The 15,116-nt window shown below is 53.1% G+C and overlaps 1 protein-coding gene across 3 annotated transcripts; it reads right to left on the reverse strand.

The window, feature by feature from the left end:
- Positions 1 to 309: 309 nt before the first annotated feature.
- On the reverse strand, positions 310 to 13,992 carry LRRC32 (leucine rich repeat containing 32). 3 transcript variants are annotated; one of them, XM_039848111.1, is made up of 3 exons: positions 13,530 to 13,992; positions 8,916 to 9,006; positions 310 to 4,326 (listed from the first exon to the last, which is right to left on the reverse strand). In XM_039848111.1, the coding sequence occupies exons 2-3, from the start codon at positions 9,000 to 9,002 to the stop codon at positions 2,434 to 2,436; spliced, it is 1,980 nt and encodes a 659-aa protein (XP_039704045.1). In that variant the 5' UTR covers positions 9,003 to 9,006; positions 13,530 to 13,992; the 3' UTR covers positions 310 to 2,433. The 3 variants fall into 3 exon arrangements, with proteins under 3 accessions (XP_039704045.1, XP_039704047.1, XP_039704046.1); XM_039848113.1 differs by lacking the exon at positions 13,530 to 13,992 and adding an exon at positions 13,068 to 13,499; XM_039848112.1 differs by lacking the exon at positions 13,530 to 13,992 and adding an exon at positions 12,712 to 13,040.
- Between the last annotated feature and the right edge of the window lie 1,124 nt (positions 13,993 to 15,116).

Raw genomic sequence — 15,116 nt, forward strand, 5'->3', positions numbered from 1 at the left:
GTGGATGAGGAGGGGCAGAGGGCATGAGCACAGAGCATAGGCCAGAACTGTTCCTACTGAAAGCCACCATTTTCTCAGCGGTAGGGGAGGAAGCAGGGTTTGTCAAATGGGAAGGGATGTGACTGGGGCCGAGGCCCCAAGGTCCAGGGTAGTGATAGCCCACAGCTTCCATCTCCCCCTCACAGTCCCCCCAGCCCCAGGGGTTTGCCATGAGGGCTCAAAAACCATAACAGATGTAGAGGAGGGCAGGGTTCGAGTGGATGCGATGGTGCCAATTACCCACAGCAAGGAGGAGGCTAGCAGGCTGCATCATTTCTTCAAAATTAGTTTTTAATACATTCGTGTGGTTTATACAAAGAGCTGGTTCTGAGGCCTGGGCAGTGGCCTGGCTCCTAGGAGGTGAGAGCAGCATTATGTAGTGTTTTCAAAGATCAGGCTTGGAGGGGAACGTACCAGCCCCCAAGCCTGAGAGTGTTTGTGTGCAGTGAGCACCTGTGGTCCTGATCCCAACTAGGACTGGGTCCCCCAGACCCCCAGGGCCCCAGGCTGGAGCCAGGACACCAGGTCCCTGAGTCCTTGACCCTCACAGGGCCTCAGTTTCCTCATCTGCAAAATGGGGCAGAGAGATAGGCATTTTCGTTATCTCGCACTTTACCGAGCACTGTCCTGAGCCAGACAGCACCCAAACAGAGGTGGGAGGTAAAGACAACAGTATGGGGTCCTGGGTAGATCCCAAGGCCCCCTTTCTTCCTGGACAGCCCATGGTTCCATGGATATGAGGGACAACAAGTTAAATCTGGATGCATTTTTCTACCTATTTTTCTAGGGGGAAAAAATCCCTTCATGATGAAGACCAGAAAGAGCATTTGGAGCCAGCGTTATCTTGTGATGTGACAGCTGAGAGAAAAGAAAACCACTCAGGTCCAACCCCCAAACTCCTCCACACATACCCCGATGAGATCTAAATCTACTTTATTCACAGACTCTGCTACTGACTTGTATAGCTCTAAGTAAGGCCCATTCTCTTCCTAAGTCTGTTTCCTATCTGTGCAATGGGGAGGTTGGACTCAATAGTCTCATGCTCCAGGCTGTGCTCACTGGAGAAAGAGGGAATGAAGGAATGCAATAGTAAGAAGAGAAAAAAGAGAACCCATACCAGTCTGCAATGGAGAAAATGAGGGAAACTGAGGCGGAGAAAATGAGGGAAACTGAGGCAGAGAAAGAGGAGAGGGCATGTGGCTGCCTGCCTTCTCTCTGCCTACTCAGGAGAGAAGAGCAGGTGGGGATGCACAGCACAGGATGTTCCCAGGCCCTGTTCCAGCGATGTAGGGCCACTTCCTGTCCACCTGACAGCCTACAGCCTCCGCAGCGGCAAAGCTGAGGCCCTGGAGTCAGGAGGATGTGAGTCTAAATGTCAGTTATGGTATTTCTTAGCTGAGGGAACCATGGAGGGAGACTTGGAGCCTCTTATAAAATGGGATGAAATAACCAGCCTCAGAGGGTTGTCATAAAGAGGCGGATTGCAGGCTTGGGTTTGTTACAGATGCCAAGCCTGGTATAAAACAGAACCAGAGCCCTAAGGCTACAACTCCTGCCTTTCCAGCCAGGGTGGGACCGGAATGGAGCAGGGGGCCTAAGCAGGAAGTGTGGGCTAAGGCAGTATTCGGGCCAGTGTGTGCAACATGAGAGTGCCGGGTGCAGAAAGAGCCTGTCCAGACCAGGAAACGAAATGGTCCAGTGCTAGCCAAAGCCCAGGGCGACAGCCTCTTAACCAGGACCTGCTGGAGACACCACAGCCCGCCTAATAATGCTGGATCCAGGACGTACTCATGTGGCTCTAGTTCTCTTCCGGTCACAAGCTCGTCATGTTCCAGAGAAGCTGAAAGTCATTATCAGATGTGACAAATAGTCTGCTTGGAAACATCTCGGACAAATCCTTTCGGTCTTGAGCCTCCTTGTCCCCGCCTGGCCCTGCCAGGGCAGACTCCGCTGCCGAGCTTTGGAGCCCTGGGCTCCACACTGTGTGGTCATTGCATGGCTCTGTGACCCCCTCCCCACCCAGACTGGGAGATGCTTGAGGGCAGGGATGTGTCTCCTTCACCAGAGTCCCCAGTGCCCAGAGCAGGGTGTGGCACAGAACAGATGTCTGGCAAAGCTTGGTTGATCCAATCGGTCAACCTTATTCTCTGTCATTTTTGAAACTGCTCAACTTCTGGCTTCCACTGGACCACATGTGCGGTCTGGGAAGTGGATCACCCAGGGATGCAGCAGGATGCAGGGAAAGGAGCCCTGGGGTGGGATTTAGAGACCAGGGTTCTGAGACCTTGGCTCACTGTGTGACCTTGTGTCAATCCCTACCATTCCCTGTGCCTCTGGCTCCCCCACTGCCCCACGAGGGTCTCCCGGCTGAGCTGTTCTGCAGCTCTGGCTTCTCTAGGCTTTGTACTGTTGGTTGAACTTCTGCCGGCGGACACAACAACAGGTGGCCAGTGTGGTGAGAACAATGGCAGAGACCACTGCGACAGTAAGGATGATGATGAGGTTGACATTCTTGAGCTCCCCCTTCTCGCAGTCCTCAGGACGCACATCACTCAGGGACACCTCCTCTCGGGAGCTGAAGCGGCAGATCAGGTCCTGGGTGGCATCCACGTCCACGCGGCCCTGGTGCAGCTGGGCTGCCAGCCAGCCATTGCCGCAGCAGCTGAGCGGATTCCCCTGCAGGTAGAGGCGCCGGAGGCTAGTCTCCAGGCCACCCATAGCGCTGCCTGGCAGGAAGCTGAAGCTGTTGTTCCTCAGATCCAGCACCTCCAGGGACACAGCCTGTGTCCAGGCCGGCAGGCGACTCAGGCGGTTCTCAGCGAGATTGAGCTGTTTGAGACAGCTGAAGCAGGGCAAGTCTACCTGCAGGACCTCCAACCCATTGCCTTGCAGGGCCAGGACCTCCAAGGAGGACTCCAGGCCTGCCAGGGCCCCTGTGGCCACATCCAGCCCGGGGTTGGCAGAGACATCCAACTCGGTAAGTGGCGTATGAAGGAAGGCTCCTGCCCGGAGCATCTCCATCTCATTGTTCACCAAGTTCAGGATGCGGAGGGAGGAGATGCCAGAGAAGGCCACACAGCCTGAGAGTCCAGACTCACCTGGCCTCCCACAGGGGCTGACCCGGTTCCCCTGCAAATTGAGGCTCTGCAGGCTGGCCAGGCCAGCAAAGGTGTATGGGTGCAAGTCCTGCAAGGCATTGTCCTGTAGGAACAGTGTCCGCAGAGACCCCAGGGCTCTGGTGTGCAGCTCTAGTGTCTCCAGCGCATTGTGGCTGATGTCCAGGAGCACAAGACAGGGCAGGGAGCTTGCACGTTGAGCCTCAAAAGCCCGCAAGCAGTTTCTGCTGAGGTTCAGGAAGCGCAGGGAGGTCAGGTGATCAAGAAAGCCCTCTGGGATGAAGTCGATCTCATTGTAGCTCAAATCCAGATTCAAGAGCTGGGAGAGGGGGTGAGTGCTAGAGTTGCGGGTGGGATTTGAGAGAGGCAAGGCTGACCAGCCCTCGGAAGGTGCGTGGATGGCCTCGCCACCCTGAGGTGGCCCCACAGGGAGCCGGATGAGGTTGTTGGACACGTTCAGGTAGATGAGTCTCGGGAGCGCGTCCAGGTCAGGGAAGTGGAGCAGTTTGTTTTCTCGCAGGTCAAGCCAGGTGAGCTGGTACCCAGCCTGGGGCTCTGGGGCAGTCTGAAAGGCCTCGATGCTGTTACAGCTGAGGTCCAGTACTCGCAGCTGCTGGAGGCTAAAGTCGGAGATGCAGGTGAGGGAGTTCCTGGAGAGGTTGAGGTGGGTCAGGTGGGGCAGGGCCTCGAAAGCACCGTCTTCGATGTCCATGAGCACATTGCTATGTAGGTCCAGCCGCTCAAGCGCAGGCATGCCCCAGAAGGTCTGACGGGCAAGGTGCGTCAGGCTGTTCTCTGCCAGCACGAGGGTACGCAGGGCGGGTGCCTCCCCCAGCAGCCGCTCCATCAGGCCACTGTACAGGCTGTTCCCAGACAGGTCCAGGGACGTCACATGCAGCAGGGGACCTAGACCACCAGTGCTCAGTGCCAGGCGGTTGTGGGCCAGGTTGAGGTGCTCCAGGTGGGACAGGGCCTGGAAGACACCGGGCTGGAGGAAGCTGATCTCGTTGAAGCTCAGGTCCAGGTGACGGAGGGCTGTATAGAAGCCCAAGGGCAAGGCCAGGATCCTCCAAAGCTGATTTTCAGACAGGTCGAGGACCTCAATGTCCCGAGGAAGCACCGAGGGGACCTGAAGTAGGCCAAGGCCCTGGCACAAGACCTCCTTGTCCACCTGAGGAAGAGGAGGCAGGGAGAGCAGCAGGCATTAATGGGTGCAGTAGGAGCTGGAACCAGACATGAGCCTCTAGGAAGGATGTCTTGAGCTCCCACCAGGGTTCTCCCTGGCCTCCCAGATGCTCGACATTCCTCTACCCCAGCCTAATCACCCCATTTCTGAATGACCCCCTCCCATTCCCAGCCCTGTCTGTGGCATCCAATATAGCGCTGGCATCAGGGAGGGACTCAAGAAATCTTTGATGGGTAGACAGCAGAGATGACGGACAAATGGAAATATAAATGAACTAACAAAAACCTCTGTCCTGATTATTCCAGTTTACAGAAAACTGAGCCATGTATCATCTAAAGTGACCTAGAACCAATGAGGATCAAGGCGAGCTGGGACCCAGGCCTCCCGGTTCCTCATCCTGAGTTCCTTCTATGGGCCCAGATACTTAAATTTACCCAGCTGGCGTCAGGTGAGATTAATACACTATGGGGAAAATGTTTCCAAAACGGAAAAATGCATTTTGCACTCCTGTCATCAGTTTTCAGCTTCCTACCCTCAGATCTCATTCAAGCCCTCATTCCATGGGGTACAGCTACAGGTCCCAGAGCCTGCCTTCCTTGGTAACACTTCCCAGAAGTGACCTCCTTTCTGTTGCTGCTACCTACACCCACCCCCCATTAGTGACTTTGCTTCCCGCGGCCTGGTCCTTATCGGCCCCTGGAGATAGGGTAGAAGTAGGTGGCAGGGGAAGGATGGCCAAGGTGTCAACCCACGTTCTTTGATGGCAAAACTATGATTTTGCTGTGTAGCCCGATCAAGCCATATACCACTCTGGTTTCTTATCCAGAAAGTAACTCGTCTATCCTTCCCTAGCACCCACTCAGCAATTTAGATTTTGTTTAGCATTTTCATACCCACTGTCTCGTTGGATCTTCACAATAGCCTGCCTATCAAATATGATCACCCCTATTTAAAAAATCCGAGCTCAGAAAGGTGAAGATAGGCTCCAAGATCACCCAGCTGGTGAGGAGCAGACTGAGTTTGGAATCCAAACGAAAGGCCCACTTTTGTCCTTCTACCCTGTGTGGCTTCTGGGGCCAGAATTCTTTCCACGCAAATGCGGGCTCCCTCTCGTCTTTTCCAACATACCAGGAAACCCAGCCTTTCCCAGCCAAGGGCCTGACTTCCAGCACCACACATCTCAGGACCACTCCTGCCCCAGCTTCTGTCTCTATTCACCCCTTCTGACCCATCTGCCAGCCAAATGCCTGGCAACGACTTGAAAACTCTACTCTGACTATGCTACCCTCTACTTAAACCCCTCCAGGGCCAAGTCCAGGAACCTCAGCAGGGTTCAAGGCTGTTTGTGACTACTGTTGATCTGTCCTCTCTCCTCCCAACCCACTAGCCCAGGCCATAGGCAGTGACCATACCTTCCATACCTTACCACCGCCCACTGTGCCCTCCCATGCCCACCTCTAGGCCTCCTCCTTGCTGTTTTCTGTGTTTGTTATGCCCTTCTCAACCACATCTGAATGGTGAACTCAGCATGCTAAACTCCAGGGTCTCCTCCACCAGGAAGCCTTTCCTGACTGCCAGGCAGGTCAGGGCCTCCTCTGGGTTCTCATAGCCCCTGTGCTTCTTCTGTCATAGCTTTGGCCCTTGAATCATGACTGTCTGTGTGGGGATCCGCTAGGCAGTGAACTCCAAGAAAACAGGGACTGGTTTGATTGATGTAAATGTCTTGGACCTTATGTACGGAGGCACTCAGTAAATTTTTTTAATGAATGAAAATGTCACAGATTTCATCGGCTTAATTAAGGTCTCAAGGATTGATTCAATTACCTTTCTGAAAGGAAAGAAAAGTGATAATTCATATATTCAGACTAAAGTCAAAGACTTCCCAGATGGGAGGCTGAGCCTGAAGATGGCAGTGACCTGTACTGATCACTGGGAGTCAGCAGCTGAGCTAGCAGGTCAAGAATACCACCCTAAGGGGTCCCTGCTTGGCCCAGCTCTCAGCTTCCTTCCTAAGGTGAGGAAGGGGGAGAAACAGACTACCCTCCCAGGTATCTGTGTGTTCTTCCTACTCCATGTGGCCCAGTGACTGGCCTACTTAGGGACACCTCTGCAGTAGGGCACCCAGAAACCTACCCCAGCCACCTTGCCAGTCCTGGCCGGCTCCTTGCTCCTTCCTCCCCCACAACCTCTCAACCAGCTAGGGCAACTAGAGATGGCCTCCCCATCCTGTCCCCAGCTCCCGGACCATTCTGATTAAAGAAGAAACAGCAAAATGAACAAGAACACAATGACTGCCACTAACTGTGGGGCATCAGCTCTGTGTCAGGGTTGTGCTGAACACAGATCCCTTGCCTCACTTAATCTTCTAAGGCACATATACCCCGTTGTATCCCCTAAGGAAATTGAGGCTCAGGGTGGTGGGCTGCCCCAAATCAGAAAGTCAGAGGCTCAAAACTGCCATTGCAAGTTCTGTTTCCTATTGGTGCCAACCAAGTTCTGACCACTGGGCCCTCAGCTGGTTGAGCAGCCAGGTTGAGTCCTTCAGTACAGTAAATTACATCAGCCACCACTTCCTGAACATTTAGTGTGTTGGGGACATGGTCCTGTGCAAGCCCATACCCCGTTTCACCTCTGGAGACTCCAAGGCTCCCTGGGGCACCATTCCCTGAGAGTTGAGCCGGGACACAGAGCCGCCAAGCCCAGAGCCTAAGCCTTGCTTTCTGCCCAGGTACCTAGGACCCCTCTCAGAGGTCCAGAGGAGGCTGCAGGTAGACAGAACTGCCCTGGGATGCCTTCTCAGTCCAGTCTGAGAAGAAGCTTGAAGGCCAGGGCAGCTCTCAGCACTCCATTTCCATGTGCCTGCCACTTCCTGAGCTCCAAGCCCCAGCATGACTGACTTGCATGGGAGGGGTCTTGGAGGAATCAGCCCTTAGCCAAATTTGGATCTTCCCCTGACAACCCCCTACCCATTCTCTCTGAGATACTAGGATGCCACAGCCCAGCTTTTTTTTTTTATTTTTTTTTTATTTTTTAGGCAGGAAGAGGACTTGTCATAAACTCCATTTTACCACCTGCACATAAAAGGGAAACGGGATATGAAGAGTCACCCGGCAGTGGACAGCATACGCTCGGGAGAGTTGGGTTCGAATCCTGCTCTGTTAGTTCCTATTTGTATGACCCTGATGGGTCACATCTCTTTTCTCAGCCTTAGTTTTCTCAGCTGAAAAGAGGAATTCTGGGTAGGAGAAAAGGAGAGAAAGCCCTCTGCATGTAGCAATTTTTTTTTTACTATTTTGAAAACCATCATAATTCCTTCCATAGTAGTTCAGAAAGTGCTTTCTTGCCTATTACCTCATTTTCCCCAAATCCAAAGCTCACCCAGTTCTCCCCTCTATTAGGTAGCCCAGGCCCTTCATCTCTCTGTTTCCCAAGGTAGAATACGGGGCTGCATTTGGTGATATCTGAGGCCTTCTCTGCCTATTATTCTGGGTTCTGGGAATCTCAGAAGGGTTCTGAAGAGCAAGCAGTGAGGTGGCAACAGCAGGACACTAAAACCCCAGGGAAGGGCTGCTGGGCCCTGGCTGCCAGCACATCCAGCCTCCAGAAGAAGCTGCCCACTCTGTGTCATAGCTTCTAGTCCTAAGTCTAGGTGTGGCTGCCATAGAGCCTGTCTCTTCTTCCCCAGCTCAAGCTCCTACCTGGACCTCAGTGACTATCCAGCCTCACTAGTGGACGTAGGTGGTCCCTTTTCCCTGTACCCCACAGAGTCACAGTAACATCAAGGCTAGTCTCACTGGCTCAGGGAAGGAAAAAGGAACAAATCTGGTCCCTGCCATTAAAAAGTTCTTGGTCTGGCAGGTAAGACAGGCTTGGACCCATTTGTCAACTATACCACGTGGTCAGTATTGCAATGGAGGGAAGCTTGGGGCTGCGGAAGCCAAGAAAAATGGAACAAACGGAACCAGGCCAGCCTGGGACAGATCAAGGAAGGCTTCCTGTAACAGGCTTCCCATTTGACCTGGGCAGTAATGAGTGGAAGAGTTCCCAGGAGGGATGTGGAAGATAGGCCCAAGTCAAGAAGCCCAGTTAGAAAAGAGGATTTGTCCTCGGGAGGGACCTAGTACAGAAGAGCCCTTTCCAGCTGGCCTACCCCAAATTCCCCACACACACACACACACACACACACACACACACACACACACACACACACATTCTGCATCATCCAGCTGGACCCAATGCCCTATGGAGGCAGCTGGGGGAAGAGTTCAATATTGGCCCAACTGGTCCTAGTTGAATGACCTTAGACAAGTTATCTAACCTCTCTAAGCCTCAGTTTCCAACTCTGTAAAATAGAAATAATGGTGCTTAATCTGGCAAGATTAATAATAAATAAGATATTTAAATATTCTACCAGGTGTGCATTAAATGCAAAGTTTAAATGCATTAAATGCATTCTCTTTCCTCTTTGACTCCTCTAACTTCTGGCTTCTGGATCTGGGACAGTGGGGCATTTTGAGGGCCTGGGGAGGGAGGGTGCTGGAGGAAGCTTACCCTGCCTGGGCAGGGCTTCTTACCATCTTACAGGGCACCTTGTCTCGGTGTTGGGAGGTAGCCAGGCCCAGGATCAGCACGGCCAGGAGCAGCAGAATCTGGTGGCTCATGGCTCTGCATAGGGCGGGAGAAAGGGGGAACACCGTAAAATCTCAGGCTCCTTCCCACTGCCAGTCCCCACCCTCCCGTCCTGTTTGTGCCTGCCCTTAGGGAACCCCAGACCAAAGAGGTATCCAGAATTAAGGTGCTGTGAATAGGGCACCTTATGAAGGGGGTTGGAAATGGGCCATAGCCCATCATAAACTGCCTCCAATGCTAAGCCAAGGAGCTAGGTCATCCCTCACCACCCTCACCCTCTGCAAGATTTTTTAAGCAGTGGGTGACATGGTCAGATTTGGGTTTCGAAAGACCTTACCAGGTGGAAGACAATCTGGAGGTGGTAAGCAGGAGGCAGAAGGACCCTAAGGGCTAATCTGGGCCAACCTCAGGCCTGGAGTGGGGTGAGATGGGGAGCTGGGCCTCTGACTCCATTTTTACCCAAGCCACAAGCAGGTCTCCCCATCCTAGCTCCTCAGGCCCCAAACAGAATTCCTTAAGGTCCCTACTCCTGGACTTTTATTTGCCCTTTTTCTTTTGATTTTCTGATTCTTCAGGTCTGGCCATTGTTTGAATGCTGGGCCTGAAGCCTTGACAGGAAGCCCCACCAGGAGGCTTGCCCTGCCCCCAGCACTGTGGCAGTGAACTTCCCCAGGAGCAGACTGCCAGGCCCTTTACTTTCACTGAAGCCACCACCAGCACCAGTGCAGAGAGACATGCAGGCTTGCTGGACCAGCCCTTCTTTCTATAAGCAGCCACTGAGAGGTTGAGGGAGAGCACAGAAGCTCTCAGCGGGGTGGAATCCCAGTGCTGCTAAGGGCTCACTCACTGAGGACCTGGGCCAAGTGCTAGGAATACACAGATCAATTAATAAATTTCATTCGTTCATTCGCACCTTTACTGAATTCCTCCTCATGTCTGGCTCTATGCTGGGAACTAGGGATACAAATAAATGCACAGAAGTGACCACAATACATACAGAGCATTACGAAGGAGGAACACATAAAGCCCTCCAAAAGCAATGGACTGAGTCACCCAACTCAACTATTCCCTATGTCTCTTCCACTTACTAGCTATGTGACTTGTACAAGACACTTCACCTCTCTGAACCTGTTTCCTTTTCTGAGGTTAATGCCAACCTCGCCACATTTTGCTAAAGATCAAGTAAGATATATTCTATGAAAGTGCCATGCGCAGAGCCCTTATGCACCAGGCACTCTTCTCGACATTTTACATGTATTAACTCATTTAATCCTCACGATAATTCAACAGTTTGGCTCCATGATTACCATTTCCATTTTGCAGACTGGGAAACCGAGGCTCAGAGAGATTAAGTGACATATTCAAAGTCTCACAGCTAACAAGTCTGGCTTCGAGGTCTGTGCCCTTCACCTCTACACTATAAGGTCTCCCACGAGTACTCAATAAATGAGCGCTGAATTGAGGATGCTTTAGAAGAGGCATTTCTCTGTGAGGTCCTTTCTTGTTCAGATGGGCCAGGGCCACAGCGATCTTTAAACCCTGCCCCTCGGGTTGCCCTCAGCCGGGCCTCTGCCGCCACAGCTGCTCTCTTCTCACCTGCATCACAGGTTGGGCTTTCACAGGAAATTTTGTTCTGCTGTTTAAAAAGCAGAACATCACCGCCCATCTGAAAGCTGGTATACTCAGAACTGAGTGGAAACCCCTCGATGGGGCCGTGAGGCCCTTGGGGAGTGAACTGTGCTTGGCCGACTCTTCTTTCCAGCTTCATCTCTCACTGCCCCTTCTCCCGCTCTGGGTTCCGGACGCTTCCTATTTTCCTTCACTGCCCCAAACCCTCACTTCCTCCCCTCTCTTGTGCTGAATACCTCCTCATCCTTTGGGTCTCAGCTTAGATGTCATCTCCGAGAAGGCTCCTCTGGTTGCCCAAGTGTGGCCCCTGAGCTGTCACTGAGCGCAGCACTGAGCATTCTGTGGTTTGCCCGTCCCCACACACTCCTGTGGGAAGTGCCCCGAGGGCAGAGGGGCATCTCTTTTCTCTGGGACCTATCTCAAACCACTGGGCAGGCAGGGGGAGGTGTTGAGAATTGACATGAGGAGTCTCAGTGACCTGGTGACACTGGCAAGAGCAGTTCTCCTTGACTCTCCCTTCACCTCCCTGCCACACTCCTTCTCTCTGTCAGCAAGTTCCATCTGTTCTCCTTGAGAAACAGCCCCCAGATCTGCCTACCTGCCCCCTACATCATTGCCACAGACAGAGGCACCACCATGACCCTGGGCCTCAACCACAGCAACACCCTGCTCCCACCCGGACCCCTTTCAGACTATCCTACACAGAGTAGCCAGAGCGGTGAAGTTAAATCATAGATCGGATCATGAATCTCACTGCTTGAAACCCTCCAATATAAGCCAGGCTTTGCTTCTCTCCTCTTTGACTTCATCTACCACTTGCCCTTCCCTCACCAAATTCTAGCTTTCTCACCATTCTTCTTGCCATTCCTCAAACACAGCAAGTGCATTTCTGCCTCAGGGCCTTTGCCCTACAGTTCCTTCCACCTGGAATGCTCTTCTCCCACATCCCCATATGCTTTATTTTCCTTGCGTTGATCATTTCCTGATAATTAATTTTTTATTATATGAGAACAGGAGTCTTTTAAGTGGTTCTCACTAAAGATCTATTGAACAAAAGGCAGAGCAAGGGATAGAAGCTCTACTGAAATGGGTTGAGGGGTGAGTTTGAGGTACGGACAAGGAAAGGCCTGGCTTAGTTCTGAACCTGAATTGCTGCCTGAAGGGGCCCTCATTTTCCCCTCCTCTGCCTGCCAAATCCCACCCTGCCCCCAAGGTGGGCATCAGAGCACCCAGCAGGAACCATCACTCTAATAGTGGAATTTTGTGATGGCATTGGAAAGAAGGAGGTCCATCAGCTGTGGGCATCCATCAGCAGTGCCCAAGATACAGTGTGTAGAATTTGTGGACGACTCACTCTCAAGAGGGAGGACCGGGGTCACTTAGAAGTAGGCTTACATCCAGACTCTACTGCTCCCTAGCCTGTTCCTTGGACAAGTCCCTTAACCCTTCCATGCTTCAGTGTTTCACTGGTAAGGCAAGTAGCCTGGTTCCTGTTCTGCCACTGACTGTTCTCAACTGTTGTGATTATCAAGTTGAGAATGGCTGTGAAGGTGCCCTGGACACATATGGTCTTTCCAGCAGGTACAATGACCTGCAGGGCTGAGCAGCCCAGGCAAGGTGTGCTGAGGACAGAGGCCCAAGGCCTGTGGACAAGTGGCCTAGGCAAGAGGAGGAGAGAGACCACCTAGGACTCTGACTGTAAGAAGTGCCAAAGAATATGTGTGTGTGTGTGTGTGTGTGTGTGTGTGTGTGTGTGTGTGTGTGTGTGTGAGAGAGAGAGAGAGAGAGATGAGGTGGGGGCAATGCTTACTATCATAATAAGCTTTTCCTTATTTAAGGATATTAGACACTCTTTGAGCACTTAACCTATATCATATCAATTCTCACAACCCAATGACATAGTTACGATTTTCATTTTACAGATGAGAAAACTGAGGCTCAGATAAAATGACTTAGCCTATAGTTACTTAGCTCATTAGTGTTTTGGGATTTAGCCCAGGTCTACACCACACAAATGCTGTATTTTCTCCAGCAGGCGTTGAGTTGCCTGCCCCCTATAGAACTGCCCACAATTTGCCCATGAGGAGAACGAGGCTCAGAGAGGTGACTTACCCTAAGTCACACAGGCAATAGATAGCAGAGTCGGGATCAGAATCCAGTCTGTCTGCCTCCAAATCAAATGTTTCCAGTACACCAGGACAAAATCTTCCTCTCTAACCCCTTCCAATACCCGCTGCCCCCAACATCCACAAGCAGACAGGCTCTAGGTGTTCCTCCCCCTCCTTTCATCCGGGATCACTGGCAGCCTGGGGTCCTGGGAGAGCTGCTGTGGACGCCCCTACAGAGCAGTGAATCACTAAGGGCAAACATGTGCATCCCACGAATTAGACCTTAACCCAAAGGAATGTGGCTGTGATGGCAGAATTTCAGGCAGCTCAGGGTGGGGGTGGGGGTCCCTCGCATCTTACCACCCATGAAGAAGGCTGGCTCTGGAGCCCCTTGGAAAGAGGTGGGTGCCCCCCACCCAGGTAGGCAGACTCTCCGGTGCGATGGAATGGGAAGCCCCACGCGGGGCCAGGTCAGAGGATGGTAGGAGACCTTGATTAAAATCTTGGTCTGCTCTTGACTAGCTGTGTGTTCCCGCCAAGTGCTGGCCTTTCTGCTAATGTTTTCCCATCTGTCAAATGGGAACGCCAGCCTCACCCCGTCGCGGGAAAGATTCGTTGAGTCAGGAGCCTGGGAGACCTCTGGGGCCAAGGGGAGGGTCAAACCTGGCTCCACGCGCAAGAAGAGGGGCGGCGGCGGGAGGGGGCTGTTGGCGAGCGCGGTGGACTAGCCCCAGACCGGCTCCACGCCCTCTGCTCAAGAGGGGCGCAGGACAGCTGGTTCCCTAGGGGGTCGGCCAGCCTAGCCCGCTGGGCGTCTCCTACCTGGCTCAGCGCGGCCGCCGCTCCTCTCTCCGGCAGCCCCGGCACATTTTGCGCAAACCTATCCCCCGGTCCCACCCGGCGCCAGACTCCGGGGTCACGGCCCGAGGAGGCGCACGGCCGCTCCACTGCCCCACGGGAGTCCGACCCGCGAGGGGGCGGCTCGGGCTCCAATTTAAATACCTCTCCCGCCCCACCACGCCCCCCCTCGGTCAAGCCGCGGGGTCCTAGCGCCCGTACGGCTCCCTGGCGTGACTCGGTTTATCCGGAACCTGCGAGGGAGTGAAGCATCTTCTTTACGCTGGAATCCCGGCTGGGAAGGGGCGGGTTGAAGAGGGCGGGATGAAGGAGCCGGAGAGAGAGGAGTAGCTGAGGGAGCCCAGTACGAGCGAGGCCCGGCCCCGAGCGGCTGCACGTGCAGTTCACGGCCCCGCAGGGTCCCGGAGGGGCGGGCGGCTCTAAGAGCTGCAGGTCCGCAGAGGAAATCCGGCCTGGCCCCGATTTCCCCGCTGCCGGCGCCGCCGCACTTAGGGGGGACAAACAGAAGTGACTGCAGGGCTGAACGCGGAAGGAAATGACCCTTCACTGGCCCTGGGGCAGCCACAGAGGGGGTTCCCCACATCGCGGCAGTTTCTGGCGAGTCCAGGCAAGTTACTTTTTTTCTATTTATTATCCAGATGTACTGTTTATTACCCAGACCTGTCTCGGACCCTTTAGCATCAGTGTGAAACGGTACCATCGAAGTGCCCAGTTTCCAGGCTGACAAACTGAGGTAAGGCATGGGGACAGCGAAAATAAGTCAAAATCAGTGGTTTAGGACTGGTAAGGTCCCCATGTATATTTTGAGAAACCGAGTCGAGGAAGGTAAAATGGCATATGCAAAGTCATATGGGCCATAAGAGGCAAAAATTTGAGCCCAATTTGTCCACAAAGCTCTAAATCCAGGCCAATCTGGGTGCCCTTTTTCTGGCACCATTTTGCTCGGGTTCTTTTAAAGTGCCGTGCAAAGTCGCATAGTGTTATTACTGTCTTTTACATCAGAGGTTGATGCACATCTTCCCAAAGCCACCCCCTCTTCTAGATGCCTTGGCTCAACCAAATCACAGATATGGTGCCCTGATGGGTGTGGATTTGAGGATGGGGATGCCTGGGGGAGCAGGGTCACAGTTCCCAGGGTAGAAGGAAATTCCTCTTCCACAGTGTTTCTCTTCCCGGATGGAGTGGCACAGGGTGCCCCATTTTACAGATGGGAAAGCGACCACGCAAAGCCTTATGCTAAATCAGGGTAAAGCTGGGCTTAGAAGCTGATTTCCCTTAATGTTAGATGGCTTCTGTCTTTCCTTCCCATCTGGCGCATTATGAGAATGGGCCTGGGCAGATGGGCACAGCCCAGAGAAAATGAGCTATGATAGTGGATGGCCTGGTGCCTAACATAGCCTCAGAGAATATTAGGGAAAGCTTGCCTTAGGGGCCCAAGCTGTAATGAGGGTATGTGTAGGGAAAGTTGCAGGATCTGGGCAGGATGTCCAGAACTCTGCCTTCTCTCCCAGATCTATGCTCATAGAGGTCCCAGCTGGTTATCCTATACCC

The sequence above is a fragment of the Pteropus medius genome, unplaced genomic scaffold (assembly GCF_902729225.1).
Source record: "Pteropus medius unplaced genomic scaffold, Ma_sr-lr_union100, whole genome shotgun sequence".
NCBI lineage: Eukaryota > Metazoa > Chordata > Mammalia > Chiroptera > Pteropodidae > Pteropus > Pteropus medius.